The sequence below is a fragment of the Cottoperca gobio genome, chromosome 1 (genome assembly GCF_900634415.1).
Source record: "Cottoperca gobio chromosome 1, fCotGob3.1, whole genome shotgun sequence".
In the NCBI taxonomy this organism is placed as follows: Eukaryota; Metazoa; Chordata; class Actinopteri; order Perciformes; family Bovichtidae; genus Cottoperca; species Cottoperca gobio.
In genome coordinates, this window is record NC_041355.1 from 7789237 (window position 1) to 7804088 (window position 14852).

General features: G+C 41.7%; 1 protein-coding gene across 2 annotated transcripts in view; it reads left to right on the plus strand.

Moving 5' to 3' along the window:
• fbxo41 (F-box protein 41) overlaps nt 1–14852 on the plus strand; it is a 51380-nt gene that overhangs the window by 22893 nt on the left and 13635 nt on the right. For both annotated transcript variants that reach the window (XM_029433063.1, XM_029433072.1), the window contains exons 4-5: nt 7226–7433; nt 12041–12114. In XM_029433063.1, coding sequence (XP_029288923.1) covers nt 7226–7433; nt 12041–12114 — 282 coding nt within the window. The remainder of the gene's footprint in view (nt 1–7225; nt 7434–12040; nt 12115–14852) is intronic.

Sequence of the window (14852 nt, forward strand, 5' to 3'; positions counted from 1 at the left end):
GTACTAAAATATTTACTTTACAGTGATTGATCGGAGCCAAGACGTGGATTAGTGGTTTCTTGGTAAACCAGTCATGCTTTTTTTTTTTTTTTTTTTGTCTCTTAGAGGCTTCGAGTGCATTTCCTCCTCTCTTTCTCTTTCATCATCCCTTTTCCCTCACCCTTTCATCCTGTAGCCATACTCGCCACATATCTCCTCATGCTGCCTTTATCTTTTGTCTGCGTGTAATGCATACAAATGTGTGACATGATGACACAATGTAGCCCACTGAATCTGTCTCACCCAACAAAAAAAATCACTATTTGATGCAGGTGTCAAAACACGAGCAGCTGTCCTTTGTTCATATTCATGCGACGGCCTCGTCTTCCTCACGCAGGCCCTTCAGTCAATCATCTCTGCTCTTAAATATTAATGAGGAATCATTTTTGAATTAATGGCCAGAGATGATGACAACTGTGAAAGGCAGCTGACCGGTGATTGTAATTAACGTTTAAACAGGATCCTTCAGAAGATCATGCCTGTGATACAGGAGCTGGATGTCTTTGCTGTACGAGACCGTTTGTTATGGCTGTTAAGTCTTAAGGAAATGAAACATTGTCGGCTTAGCTATTCATTATTTCTCCGAGTATATGCAATATCATGGGATAGTTATTGAGGTCTTCAAAGCCCATTTTCATTCGTTTGATAAAAAAACTGTAGTTTAGATTTTTGTTAGCAAGCTCTCAGGGCCTACATTTAGCAAGACTGGAGCCTTTTCTATTTCCAAGAGCTTAAAAGGGACAAGAATGCATCAGATTTTAAATGGATATCATGCAAACAAGTCCCTTATTCTAGTTTAATGGGGGGAAAGCAGCAGAGAACAAGACCAGGGTTTGTTGTTTTGGTGCTGAGTGGGAATGTGTGGTAAAAGTAAAATGACCTTTATTCTTTTTAATCAGAGGTACTGATCGTATCTCAACTGCTGTGTGTTAGTGTTCAAGTTAGGATTGAGTGAGGCACATTGTTTGCATCAGAGTTTAGCTCTTGTATATAATGTTTAATCAATCGGAAAATGGTGTTACGCTATGAAGATAAGAGATATGACAGGATCCCCCAGAGTCTAGATGGTGGTGGTAAAGCCAGCGGGTGGATGATGGAAACTCCGGCACATCCTAGAAGTAGTGGTGATGATGGAGAGGTGGTGGGTTGTGCAATAGTAGTAGGTCTTTAAAACAGATTTAATCAATATTTAAATACTGTATTTGCATAACAGACACACGATTCCTAGCCAGTAAATTATTCAAGCAAATGATTTCAGTCATTTGTTAATGAAACATTGGCTGTAAAGATTTAAGAAAATCTAATCCCAATGAAAGATGTGTTGGTCTTATGAGTTCACGTTACACAAACAATTCACAGTGTGGTAAGATCAGTGGTGCAATATTAATCATACTGTAGATATAAATATGGTATTTGATGACCTGCAAAACCCTGTGAGTCTAAGTTACCGAAGAGCTGAACGTATGGCACATTTGAAATTGGCTGCTTACTTCTGAGCTGTTTTGATATAAAATAAAAAAAGATCATATCTGCAAGGAATTAATGGCTTAACACTGTACTCTCTGTAGTTTAATATGTGCACCACAGAACCCTGTTTTAAAGTCGCAATGAGTAGGATTTTCCTAAAAAACAATGTTCACGCTCATGCAACAAGAATCCCTCTCATCACTTATGACCCACTAGAAGTGTGTGAGGGTGTCTGTATCTGCAGAGCCCCTGCCCTCTGCCTTTCTTTTCTTATTTTGCTGTGTTTGGGGCATTTCTGGCCGTCAACCTCCAGGTACCCGATTGTAACCACGCACCCTAGAGTAAACTACAAAAATGGCGGACACTGCAGAACAGAAAATAACGCGTATAAAGAGAGGCAAATTACCAAACGGAGAAAGCGAATCTGGGGTTGATTTATAATCCTTCTTGAGCCGGGATGGAGGGGCCAACTTTCATGTTGTCCTACTTATTGTGCCTTTAATCTGTGAATTATCATCTTTACACTGAAGTCTATATACAGATTAAACAAATGAGATGCAGCATGTGAATTGGTGAGTTTTGGAGTGTTTGTAGGTGGATTTTTTTAAGCTTTAGATTTATCCAAGGCTAGCTGTTTCCCTCCGTTTCCAGTGTTTATGCTAAGCTAAGCTATCCAGCTGTGTGTGTGTGTGTGTGTGTGTGTGTGTGTGTGTGTGTGTGTGTGTGTGTGTGTGTTTGTGTGTGCGTGTGTGCGTGTGTGTGTGTGTGGCACTGTCAGTAAACTGTGAACATGAAGCTCACAAATGTACGGTTTCCCTTCACCCACAAACATGAATGTGTGTTCTGAGGACGTGGAACCACCGGCGAGTCACGCCCCAGACTTAACAACCTGCATGTTCGTAGCCCAGAGAAGATGACGGCCTTACTTTCCAGCTTCCCCAACGTCCGGGTAAACACGCGGGCATGTTTGCCTCCTTGAGGCTTTCTTTCCGAGGTGTTGGAGTGAGAGTTGTGTGTGTGTTTATGTGCATCTGAGTGTGTGTGTTGAAATTAGGATTGACAACAGGAAGCAGTCACATCCCATTTCTCTCCCCTCTGTCAAACCTCCTGCGCTTTCTGCTTCCACATGACTGCAGATTTCTGTTCGCTGTCTGTTGCTTTAGCCTCTGCAGTGTTTTTTCCTCACAGGCTTAGTATCCATTGCCTCCTCTTCATGGGGTTTTTATCAGCTTCCTCTTTCTTCTCTCCTCTTTATTTCTGGTCTTACCCCTTTCTCCTTGTATGTCTCCCGGGATCCAGTCCCTCCCCCCCTTTTACCACCCTCCAACATCTTTCTCTGTCTTTCGATCAAATTCCTGATTCCCTGGCTTCTTCTCCATAAGGATTTCCACTGACGCCAAGTGAAGTTCTTCAGCTGAGTGGTTAAGCTCCCAGGCGGTCTGGTGCATCCGTGCATTTCTTACTTACACAGAGAAAGAGAGGGAAACGCTTTCCTGTGTTTCCTCCAATACGTTCCTCCTCATGGGATTGGTGCATCTGTCTCTAGCAACGACAAAAATCTGATACTGTTAAATAATTAACCAAGACTAATTGCAAATGCATTGCAATTTGGATGCCAAAACACAATGTACGGTACATACAAACCTACCTCAGCTACTCCATTAATAGCAGTTGCGAGATAGCTATATGTCATTATACTGGAGGCTGAACTAAAAGCAGTGCTCAGTCATTGTTGCTCTTCGTTTATTACCTTGAATAATGAGAGCAGAACTTTCGCTTCAGGCTGCTTAATCATACACCACATTAGGTACAGCTCCAATCATTGAATTAAAATAAATGATACTCGGGCTCATTAATTGTGCACAGTAATCAGATGCATCATATACAGTAGGATGAATCAATCTGCTGAGGCAGTTATTTTGACACCCAGCACCTGCATTCCTTTTATATTCGGTGAATTCTTCTAAGATTTACATAATGGTCTCACAAGCCTCATCGCTACAGCAATGGACTATAAAAGTACCCTAAAAATTGTTGCAGGATTGGATAGTGAGAAGTTCTTATTTCTTATTTCTACGGTCCTGGGTCAGTTTTGATTTTAAATTTTGAGTTGTGAGTTAATCCTCCATGTAGCATATGGTATTCTTATCTGTGCCCAGTTCAACCATCCTTCATTCTTTCACTTCCTCTAGGCTTAGAAAGATTATTTGTGTATTCATACACAAAATAAATTCAAAGTGCTTTACATGTTGCATTAGAAATAAACAGCAGAGAAACGTTGAAGCACAAATTGCATGCATATAAACTTAAAGGCTTTAAAAAATAAATGCACGAGAGGTAAAGATGAAGTGTAAAGTAGATTTTTATATATTTATATAGTGCCATATGTTACTTAAATCTCCACTTTTTATCTCACAACTCACTTTATCTATCATTGTCTTATTAATGTCATTTTATCGTATTATTGCCATTTTATCTCATTGTATCGTTGTTTAATGACTCTCCCGTCGTACCGTTGACCCTGTGTGAACCCACATATGACTTATAAAAGTGAAACTTGAACTTGAACTTGCTTAAAGCTGCACTCATAAATATTAACAATGGATTAAATGGCTTATAGTGATGAACCCACAGAGTATTATTACCCAACTCTGCAGCTCCCCTCAGCTTTATGAAGCATTTTAGCATCTTGCATCTCTCCTTTTTTTTTTTTTTTTTTTTACAGCTTGCTTTGATGATCTCAATGCTCTCATCAGCGTCACTTCCAGACATATCAGGCCGCTGTATTCAGCAGTAAAGCTCTTTACACTACCTGCACAGCACAACACAGCAGACATACACAGTGAGTGACTAGCTGGTGAATATGTTGCAGCATAAATAAATATTGGACTTAATTTATTTCAGAAAAAGGCTTCGAAGTGAATGCGTTGTTGCTATGCTTCTGCTGGATGTGCCAGTAAGTTTGCCAAATAAACTTTATATGAATGTCAATCTCTCAAATTAACGCTGCTTTAAGGTTTAGTCACAGTGAAATAACGTTTTTTCACCAGGATTTAAAGTTGGGATAAAACTTTGGTTCTCTTGACATTTCTTCCCCTTAATTTATAAAGCCCATTATGTGCCTGCATGTGGTTGAAACCAGACATCGCCTCCTGTCTGTTTCTTCAGTTTGTCCCTGAGAGATCCCTGTTGTGTTGGCGGAAAGATGAAATTCCCCTTTTCTTTTCCAGAAGCAGAGAGGAGAGTTGAGAGGTTGATGTGATTGAAAGAGCTTGGAGCTGAGACCGTCTATGTCTCGTATACAAACACTCACATTCTTCTTGTGTTCTCTGTACATCTCCAGCAGTGAAGAGAGTGTACAGTAAAAGGCCTCTTACAATCACTTTACAACCAGTTGCATAGCGCCCAATGAGCCCAAAGTAGATACACATCATGTTATCTCACATTATGAATTACCAAGAGCCAAACTCTAAACAAGGATTGATCACAGAGGAGAAGAGAATAAGTTATGGCCACTTCATTTTGATATAATTTCCTGATTCACTGATTGTTGACTCACAGATTTGCTAACACGTGCGCTTTCATTTATACCCTGCAGTTAAACACCTGAGACTCATTTTGGATTCATAGTTTTCTAATCATCGCCAGAGGATAAGAAAAGTTAACTGTGCCAGACCGCAAACTGTTTTTATCTCAGCGTGCCCCCATTTCAATAAAATTCACTGTGAGTGCCGTTAATGTTTTTGGATGGATTCTGGATTAATAATAATGGTTAGTAGTAATGGATGTTTGACATCATGTTTGACATCAGTTGGATATAAAAGTATACATCCTGATGAGCGGCTTGGCTCATTTCATGAGCACAAACCTATTTAAATTGGAGGCACACACAGATTTTATGTCCCCGTTCCCTGTCTGCAGTGACGGTCTGAACCTTTTAATGGTTCCTTTGGCTTTGTCAAGGTCAGATGTCTGAATTGTGTTGTTAAGCCCTCCTGACTGCATTGCTTAGACAGTAAAGGCTCCGGCTGTTTATAAGGACATAAACAGAGATACATAAAGAAAGCTTCTGGGAAAAGTCGCTTATGGTTTGACATTAACAGGCATGGAAAGAAAATATTCTGGAGACGGGAGGAGTGGGCTGTTGTGTCAGGTGGTGGCAAGATATTCAGATTTGAAAAGGTTTCTCTAAATGGGAAAAGTCATGCTGAGCCAATTATTATTTGTAGATATCCAGAAATAATCAACAACAATTAGTTGTCCGTCTGTGTCAAGCCAAAAGAATGAAAAGAAAGTGCTCGTTCCAGCTTCTCAAATGTAAGAATGTGCTTCTTCGTTGTTTTATCGTGTCGACTGAATGTATTTGAGTTTTGGATATTCAGGGTCATTTTTCATGAACATTTTAATTGACTTAATATTTATAGATTCATCTAAAAAGGAACGACAGAATTATTATCAGTTTCAGCCCTTACGTAAAGCATAGTAACTTAAAATGGCTATAAAATAACAACAATGTATCAAAGAACGTGTACAGTCAGTCACTCATAGTGATGAACCTACGGACGATAATCACACACATATGCAGCCCTCCTCGGCGTTATAGCGAGTTTCAGCTCATTGCTTAGCTGTCCAGCTTCACTCTGTCGGCTCTCATAGCGTTGGTGTCAGCCACATAAGGGAAAGCTCTGATAAACAACATGGACGCTACCCGCTCAGCACCAAACGGCAGACAGACACAGTTAGCGACCAGCTGGTGATCATAGTGCAGCATTTAGCAGGAGTTGGTAGAGACCAAAAACAGAGCTAAAATAGACTTTCGCCAGGTGGACACAAACACTATGTGGAGACATAAATGACAATGGTCGTCCGTAACGGCTGGATGTGTAAATAAGCAACTGTTTGCTGATGATATGTCAATGTTCTTTTCACAACTTGTTTCTGCTGCCTCCTAGTGGCCAAACACAGTTATTGCAGGTTGAGAGGATGAATACATAACATTTTCCCTTAACATTATTTTTTTGGTTTGACTTTGTTCCTTGCGGCTGATTTGGACAAATACCAAGTCAAGTCCAGTTCCCATAAATACAGAGACTGCTTACATAATTCATAATCCAATTTTACTAAATTAATATGATCTGACTAATCCCATCTGAACATTTAGGAATGTTTATCACCAGACCATCTACACAAATGATCAACATCAATCAGGCATACATAGGTTTTTGTCAGATGACACTGAACAAAATCCCTGCAGGGAACTCGAGAAATATACAGTGTGCCGATCAGGCCGCAGACAACTACTAACACTGTCTGAATTCCTGGTTTGTTTGCCTCTGTCTCCTTGTAACACACTGTCCCTTAAAATGACGGGAACTTGGCCCTGCTATGCCTGCGGCGGTATAAATATCCAGCTGCTCTCTCTTCCCTCCCTTTGTGTTTATATTGTGTATGTATCTCTGTCACCAAGCCTCTGTGTGCAAAGTCTCCATGCAAAAAAGGCAGAATGGCAGCTTATGTGAATGTGAGAGATGTTTATTTTTGCTTAAGTGTCCTGCAGCAATCATTCAAGCTAAACATGTACATTTTCACCACAAGCGAGGTTCAGCAAATCTGTAATTTGCCCTGTGATGAGGCAGATTCACAAATAAGCTTTAAGAGAACATACTTTTGAATTTAAAGAATGTCCCATTAATATTTCCGTTCCCCTCTGTGCCCTCAGGGAAGTCGCCCAGATTGACCAGTTCCTTCAGGAGACGGCGGCACGCGAAGCCAATGCCAAGGTGCGGCTGCAGCAGTTCATCGAGGAGCTGCTGGACCGAGCGGACCGCGCCGAAAAACAGCTGCAGATCATCAGCAGCTGTGGCACGACACCGAACGGAAGCCTGGGACGCTGCAGCCTGCAGGCCTCAAAGGGCAATGGACGCCAGGTGAGGATATCCTAACACGTATCTTCTGTTGTATCGATGGGTTACACCACATAATGTACTGTGAGATATTGTGTTTCTTTTGTGTTTAGACTTGACTGTATTGATGATATTGAAGGCATTTCCTGTATGAAACATAAATAAAACAATTGAAAACACATGAAACTGCATGATAATACAGAAAGCAATACAAACATGCAGTGAGCTGTTTCAGATACAATGTCCAGCTTTACAACAGTGCTTGACAGAGCAGAGTTTTGCTTTTGAATAGTGTATAAGCATCGACACAGGTCGAACCCATAATAGACTTTAAGATGCACAAGATGACAAGTCTCTCCTTCTTCATAGAGCTGAAGTTCAGCAACTGACCAGGACTTTCCCATGTTTTCAAACACCAGCAGGTGAAATTCAGTAAATTTAGAATCAGCTCAAAATCTGCACACATACCAGACCAGAGAGTGTATGTAAATGTGAACGTGTGCTTGAGGTCTTTTAAGTCATTTAGACAGAAGTGTTTAAACAGAAGCACACTATTGTCTAAAATATCATTGTATGCTGCAGCTTTACATGTAAGATTTCCCTTAATTGGAGCGCCCCGGTCGCTCACCTGGTAGAGCGGGTGACCCCTGAACAAAGGCTGAGGAAGGCTGGGTGCAAATCTGACTTGCTGCCCTTTGCTGCATGTCATCCTCGTCTCTTTCCACATTTCTCTCTACGGCTGTTCTATCAATTAAAAGGCAAAGAAGAAGAAAAATAGGAAAAAGAAAAATAAGGTTTCCCTTAATTGGACCTCAGGGGACTAACCAAAACCCTGACAAACAACCTCAGACCAAAAGAACATGAAGAAATATGTGCACACGGGGTGTTTGGCCACATATAGCGTATGTATCTACTGTGTTTAGTTTTGTAATCAAAGTGATGCTTACCTGCCATGGAGTCGTAACGTAAGGTCTCATGGTTGTAGTGAAACTAGAGACTTGATCCTGCTTTGCCTTCCATTTCCTCCCTCGTTCTCCGGAAACTGGAGATCAGCCTTTTGCCTGCAGGCTCACCCCCCCCCCCCACACACCCTATTTTGCTTTATTACACCGTGATAGAAATGTGAAAGCGGACACTTTTCGTTCTTGATAATGTCACTTATTCCAAATTATTATCCAACACCTCTTGAAAAAGGGTTGACCTGTTTCATTGCACAAATCTTTGTGCTGCCATGGAAACCAGTTCTTGCTCTTGTTCGGTGTTACAACATGATTTTGAATCACATGCGATGTGCTGCTGATCTGCCTGAGAGAAACTAGCTGTTTGCTTTTTGGCTCATTATTTGAGAGATTTCTCAGTAAATATCTCCTCGGATCCCTATCCTTGAGTGCAAAGATATAATTGCTTGATATAGACATACAGTAGTCAGATACATTTTCTCAGCCATTTGACCTGTGATTGACCGGAAACTAAATTTAGACGTTCTCTCTTTGGATTTGTCCAGTTCATGTCGGACTATGAATAATCAACATGACAGTGTGGACTCACAGACTGGTTGGCACCTTGTTACACTGTCAAGGGAAGCCCGGAGATGTAACACAACCAACCCCACTCCCTCACAACCTCGCTCTCCGTCTCTCTGTCATGACATCAGCGAGGTCGCCCTTATCTCCTAGGAGACAGGTTTTTAGAGCCACAGAGGTATTTTAGGACTTGACAGCAAGAGAAGAGATGGTTTGTTTCTGGCTCACTCTCGAGTTCATCTCAAATCTAACACATTTCTTCCATAGACTGTATATAACCCATTGGTTTGTAGAGTACCTTTTTGAAGTCTCAAGTTTGGCATTTTGGCCGTTTCCATCTTGGTTTTTTGAGAAGTGACAAGTGGAGCAAAGTACAACCAAACACTGAACAAGACATCTTTAGGCAACCAAATCACACAATTAACTATCATGAACTGAAAACTGTTAAAGGGTTAATGTTGTATTGTTATTGTCAATAACAATACAACATTAACATTAGCCCCGCCCTAAAGCATATAATGTTTACTCGTCTATTTTACTCTAAATGGGACCATAATTACATAATTTACTGATAACTATTTACTGTAATAAATCCAGAGAGCAGTAGGGTCATTTTCTCATAGACTTCTATACAATCAGGCTTCTTTTTGCAAGCAGTGGAGTCTCCCCCTGCTGGCAATTAGAAAGAATGCAAACATGCGTCACCAGATTTTAGTTTTAACCTCTGCTGAATTTATTTAGTTCCATCCATTTCTGGGAGATTTGTTCATGTTCTGCTTTCACTGCAGGCTGGCCAAGAATGAGAGCCACGGATAGTGTTTGCCTGTTTCCTCGATGGTCCATTTTCACTGGCACTAGGTCAGAAACAAGCTGGTGATGGAGAGGGAGGGAGGGAGGAAGTGGGAGAGAGAGAGGGAGGGAGGAAGTGGGAGAGAGAGAGGGAGGGAGGGAGGAGGAGGGAGGGAGAGAGAGGGAGGGAGAGAGGGAGAGAGGGAGGGAGGGAGCAAGAGGGAGGAGAGAGGGAGAGAGAGAGAGGGAGGGAGCAAGAGGGAGGGAGAGAGAGAGGAGAGAGAGGGAGGGAGAGGGAGGGGGATGGAGACGAGAGGGAGGGAGAGGGAGGGAGGAGAGAGAGAGGAGGGAGGGAGAGAGAGAGAGAGGGAGGGAGGGAGAGAGAGAGGGGGAGAGCAGGAGGAGAGAGAGAGCGAGAGGGAGGGAGAAGAGAGAGAGAGAGAGAGGGGAAAAGAGAGAGAGAGGGGGAGGGAGAGAGAGCGAGAGGAGAGAGAGAGAGAGAGGAGAGGAGAGAGAGAGAGGAGAGGGAGAGAGAGAGAGAGGGAGAGAGAGAGCGAGAGGGAGGGAGGAGAGAGAGGGGGAGAGAGTGAGAGGAGGGAGGGAGAGAGAGAGAGGGGGAGAGAGAGAGCGAGAGGGAGGGGGAGAGAGAGGGAGAGAGAGAGAGAGAGGGAGGAGAGAGACGAGAGGGAGGGAGAGAGATGAGAGGGAGGAGAGAGAGAGAGGGGGAGAGAGAGAGGAGGGAGAGCGAGAGAGGGAGGGAGAGAGAGAGTGGGAGAAGAGAGAGGGAGAGAGAGAGAGATGAGAGAGAGAGAGAGGGAGGAGAGAGAGCGAGAGGAGGGAGAGGGAGGAGAGAGAGCGGAGAGGGAGGGAGAGGAGAGAGGGAGAGGGGAGAGAGGGGGAGAGGGAGGAGAGGGAGAGAGGGGAGAGAGGGGGAGAGAGGGAGCGAGAGGGAGAGGGGGAGAGAGGGGGAGAGAGGGAGCGAGAGGGAGGGAGAGAGAGAGGGAGAGAGAGAGAGCGAGAGGGAGGGAGAGAGAGAGAGGGAGAGAGAGAGGGGGAGAGGGAGGGAGAGAGAGGGGGAGAGGGAGGGAGAGAGAGAGGGGGAGAGGGAGGGAGAGAGAGAGAGAGAGAGCATATTTTCCCTCTGTGACACATCGCCAGTCTGGTACACAGAGTTCCACCTGGCATTACTTCACACACACACACACACAGACACACACACACACACACACGTACATAAACACTACACACTGCATACTTCAATGCACAGGCAGCTTTGAGTGTTGTATGAACGAGTGACGAGGGATTTGGCTCTCAGGCAAATAGAGAGCGTTAGAGTCAGGAGGCATTCACACAATCAAATACACTTAGGACATTCTCAGCTGCTTTCAGAGCTACAACCAAATGTTGTAGGTTGTAGGAAAGATGCCGAGGGTTTTTGTGTTGCTAGAGTGAGCGTTGGTCCGTCAGTCAATCTGTCCGTTCCACACTTTGGTCAACAGTAAGATATCTGGATTTCTACTAGAGGTTTGTCAAAGATATTCATGATCAAGGCAAAAGCTTTCACTTGTATAAAATAGAAATAAAAATCCAATGTGTGTTATTCTTACTCCGCAAATGGTGACTCCTTTTACATTTAGTCATTGCAGTCCACAGGCCTTCCTGTACTGCCACCTCCAGGACAAATTGTCAATTTTGGACACAAGGTCCTGTGTAATTACAGGATTTTTTATGAAATTTGTTCTTGTTCTTTGTCCCAAATTATGATTTCTATTGATATCAGTTGAGCATCAGGTCAAAATGTCACTGTGAAACAACACTTTAGTTCAACACATTTTAAAACAGTCACTGGATTTCATTGACATTTGCTGTGAGGATTCCTGCTCTTAATTGATTTGTGTTGGAAAAGGATTTGACCATTGATGTCATTGATTTAGGCCTGATGCTGTCACTTACTAGTTGTAATGTACATGCTCAAATGTCAATCAAACTGTTGTACTAAACCACACAGAAAGTGTCATTTGAAGATCACTCATGTTGTTTATTTCAATTTTAATTATTTGTTAAACATCTAAGCTGTCACAAATATGCTACTTTTTGATTTAATTTACTATTTTATTTAATTATCTTCTCAGTGGGAATTTATACAGCAATGCTAAGTGAGTGTGATTTAAAATGAAATACTGTATATCTCATGCTTTACTTCTGAGTGGATTGCTTTAAATACATTTTTAGAAAATGATTTAGGAATACATGTCTAAGGAAGCTCAGGCGTAGTTTTACTAATAACACTTTTCTTCCTGCATGTTTTTGTCTCTCCAGAGAAACTCCAGCAACTCTGGGAGCACAAGAGGCATGTACCAAGTGTCAGAGCGACGTTCGTCCCCCAGCACGGGGTAAGTGAGCACACTGCACCTAATCCACATCTAGGCAGGATTTCACACCTCTGAAATGTAATGAAGCCACACCACCGCCACGAGGAGGTTTAATGCTACGTAAGTCATTTTATTTTTTCAGAAAGACATCCTGTCTATCATTCTGTCTGGATTGATGGAAGTAGTCGGGGGGTGGGGTGGGGGGGGGGGAGAGAGCAGGTTATCTGGTGCAGCTGGAGATTTTGTGGCTCTTGGCTCTGACAATTGAATTTAGTGCACCTCCTCTTTCTTACCTTGTGCGATCTGATGTAGTGAAACACAGTCTGTCAGTTGTGTGGAAATAAACCAGAACCCCTGGAGCCGCAGAGCTTTTAACCACCATGTACTGTGCTGCGCTCGCTGCCCCTGGCCTTTGGCGAACAACTTGTCAGTCCTGTGTATAAATGTTTGCAAGCATGGCCGTTACAGTGCCTCAGAAAAACAATGAAAACAGTGGAAGTGCCACAGTTATGACCTGTTTGACGCGTTATATTCAATTTCAAATACAGAGATTATGCTGTTCACATAATATAAGATTATGTTTCTGTGTTCTGAAGGCAGGTTCACACCTCTGCAGAAGACTTCATGCTAAAACAATTAGATTACAAATGTATCTATTAGTTGATTGACGGAGAAATAGTTGTCAACTGTTTTCATCATATTGTTTTTATAATTGTTAAAAGTTATTCATCAAGAAATGCTTTTAAAAATAAAACATTGGCTGGTCTCAGCTTCTCAAATGTGAGGATTTGCTGCTTTTTTATTGTTGAAAATTGAATATATTTTGGTGATAGGCTGTTGGGTGGACAAAACATGCGTATTGAAAATGTTACTCTGAGGACATTTTTCACTATTTTGTGACTAAATTATTAATTGATATGAAAAATATTGTTAGTTGAAGCCCTACAATACTTGTACAATAACATATTTACTGCATGTAGTTTGTTTAATATTGAGAATAGAGGGTTTCCTCCTCTTACTTGCTGTTTTACACTAAGACATCCACATTTAGATGACATTAGTAAGATCCTCATAAGGAGTACAGTGTTGACCACTGTGATATGTAATGGATTTAGTATCTTTAGTCAGACTCTCGTTACGTAGAGGCAGTGAGGTGCAGGTTGGACGTCTCCCTACGTGAGATGTGAAGTATTTCTGTGTCCCTGCTGGAGATTTCAGACACATGGCCCTGTCATATTACTCTGACTAACCCAACTGTCATTCCCAGTTGGTTTGTGAAAGTGTTTCCTAACATTACGTCACACAGAACCTGTCAGGCCTTCCCCATTGAATCATGGAAGGAAAGACACACACACACACACACACACACACACACACACACACACACACACACACACACACACACACACACACACACACACACCAGCAAACCCCCTCTCAGCCTTCTGTCTGCTGGTTATTAATAGCTCTTCATCAGGTTCATAATCTCAAGTGTGCGACAGTGTTTCGTGATGTATTGGTATTGACCTCGCTAGATGTTTATGCGACAGTCAGCTTGTGTCATTTTACACCGAACTTCCTCCGACAGTTTGCTCTTTCGTTTTGCATTGAAAACATATTTAATAATCACAAATGTCATGTATTATACATTTATAATTATATTTTGTATTATATATTTATAGTAAGTTTAACAGATATGCATAGCTCTCATCAGAATATATGAGAATGTTCCACTTAAAATTAACTTTAGTTTTGTTTAGACTCCTGCACTCATTCAAGCGAGCAAAGAAAACCTGTCTAAAAGCTTCAGATTTAAATGTGATTCATCTCTGTCACAATCAGGACATAACACTCGACTTTTTAAAGGTGTAAAGCCACCCTTTTTATATCGATTTGCACATTAGGGAACAACACAAAAAGTAAAAGGACACTGATTTTTGAGTTATGTATTTACTCTCTGGCGCTACTGAAATCATTAATTAGTTGTTACTAATCATGAGCTTCTCATGATTGCCATTCATATCATTACCTCCTGCTATTGATTTAGTGTTGACAAAATATTAAAGCAGTTTATCGGGTTAGTGCTTTACAACCAGCTCAGTAAACTGTAATGAATCAGTTCCATCATTGACCCAGTTTAGATTGTCGAAACCATAAACACGCCGCTCTGTTTTCATTTCACATCATTTAAATTCATATTTGTGGCATGACATGCATCTTATCTTCGGTGCATCCTTTTCTCCTGCAAGTGTTGATAAGTACCTGCAGTCTCATCTGGGATTCTCTTTGTTTTTATTCCTAAATTTATGTATTCAAAGGCTTCCACTCTTCTTATTATGCTAAGAGAAAGAGGAGGGAGCACTGAGATGGTGAACATGGAGAATAGAAACAAAAATGTCCTACTTTTCCAGGGACTGATATTTGTAACTGTTCATTTCTGGTATTGACTGGAAGGTTATTTTAAGTACGGTAGCAAGTGTACAAAATCTGCCCCCATTATACTATAAATAATCTGGATTGCAGCTGTTCCTTGCCAGTCATTCCTTCACTATTTGTGGTAGATTTTGGTTTCAGAAGTGCATCCACTCCTGTCAAATGAAATACCAATGATACCGTTTCCTTCAGTTGACCTTTAAGGATGTTACACTGTGCTGAAGAGACTGAAGTCTCTACAGAAATGAATAATCAGAAGGATGAAATGAAAAGGTCACCCAAGGATTAAGAGCAGGTGTAATGACGTTACCTTTTTTTTTTTTTTT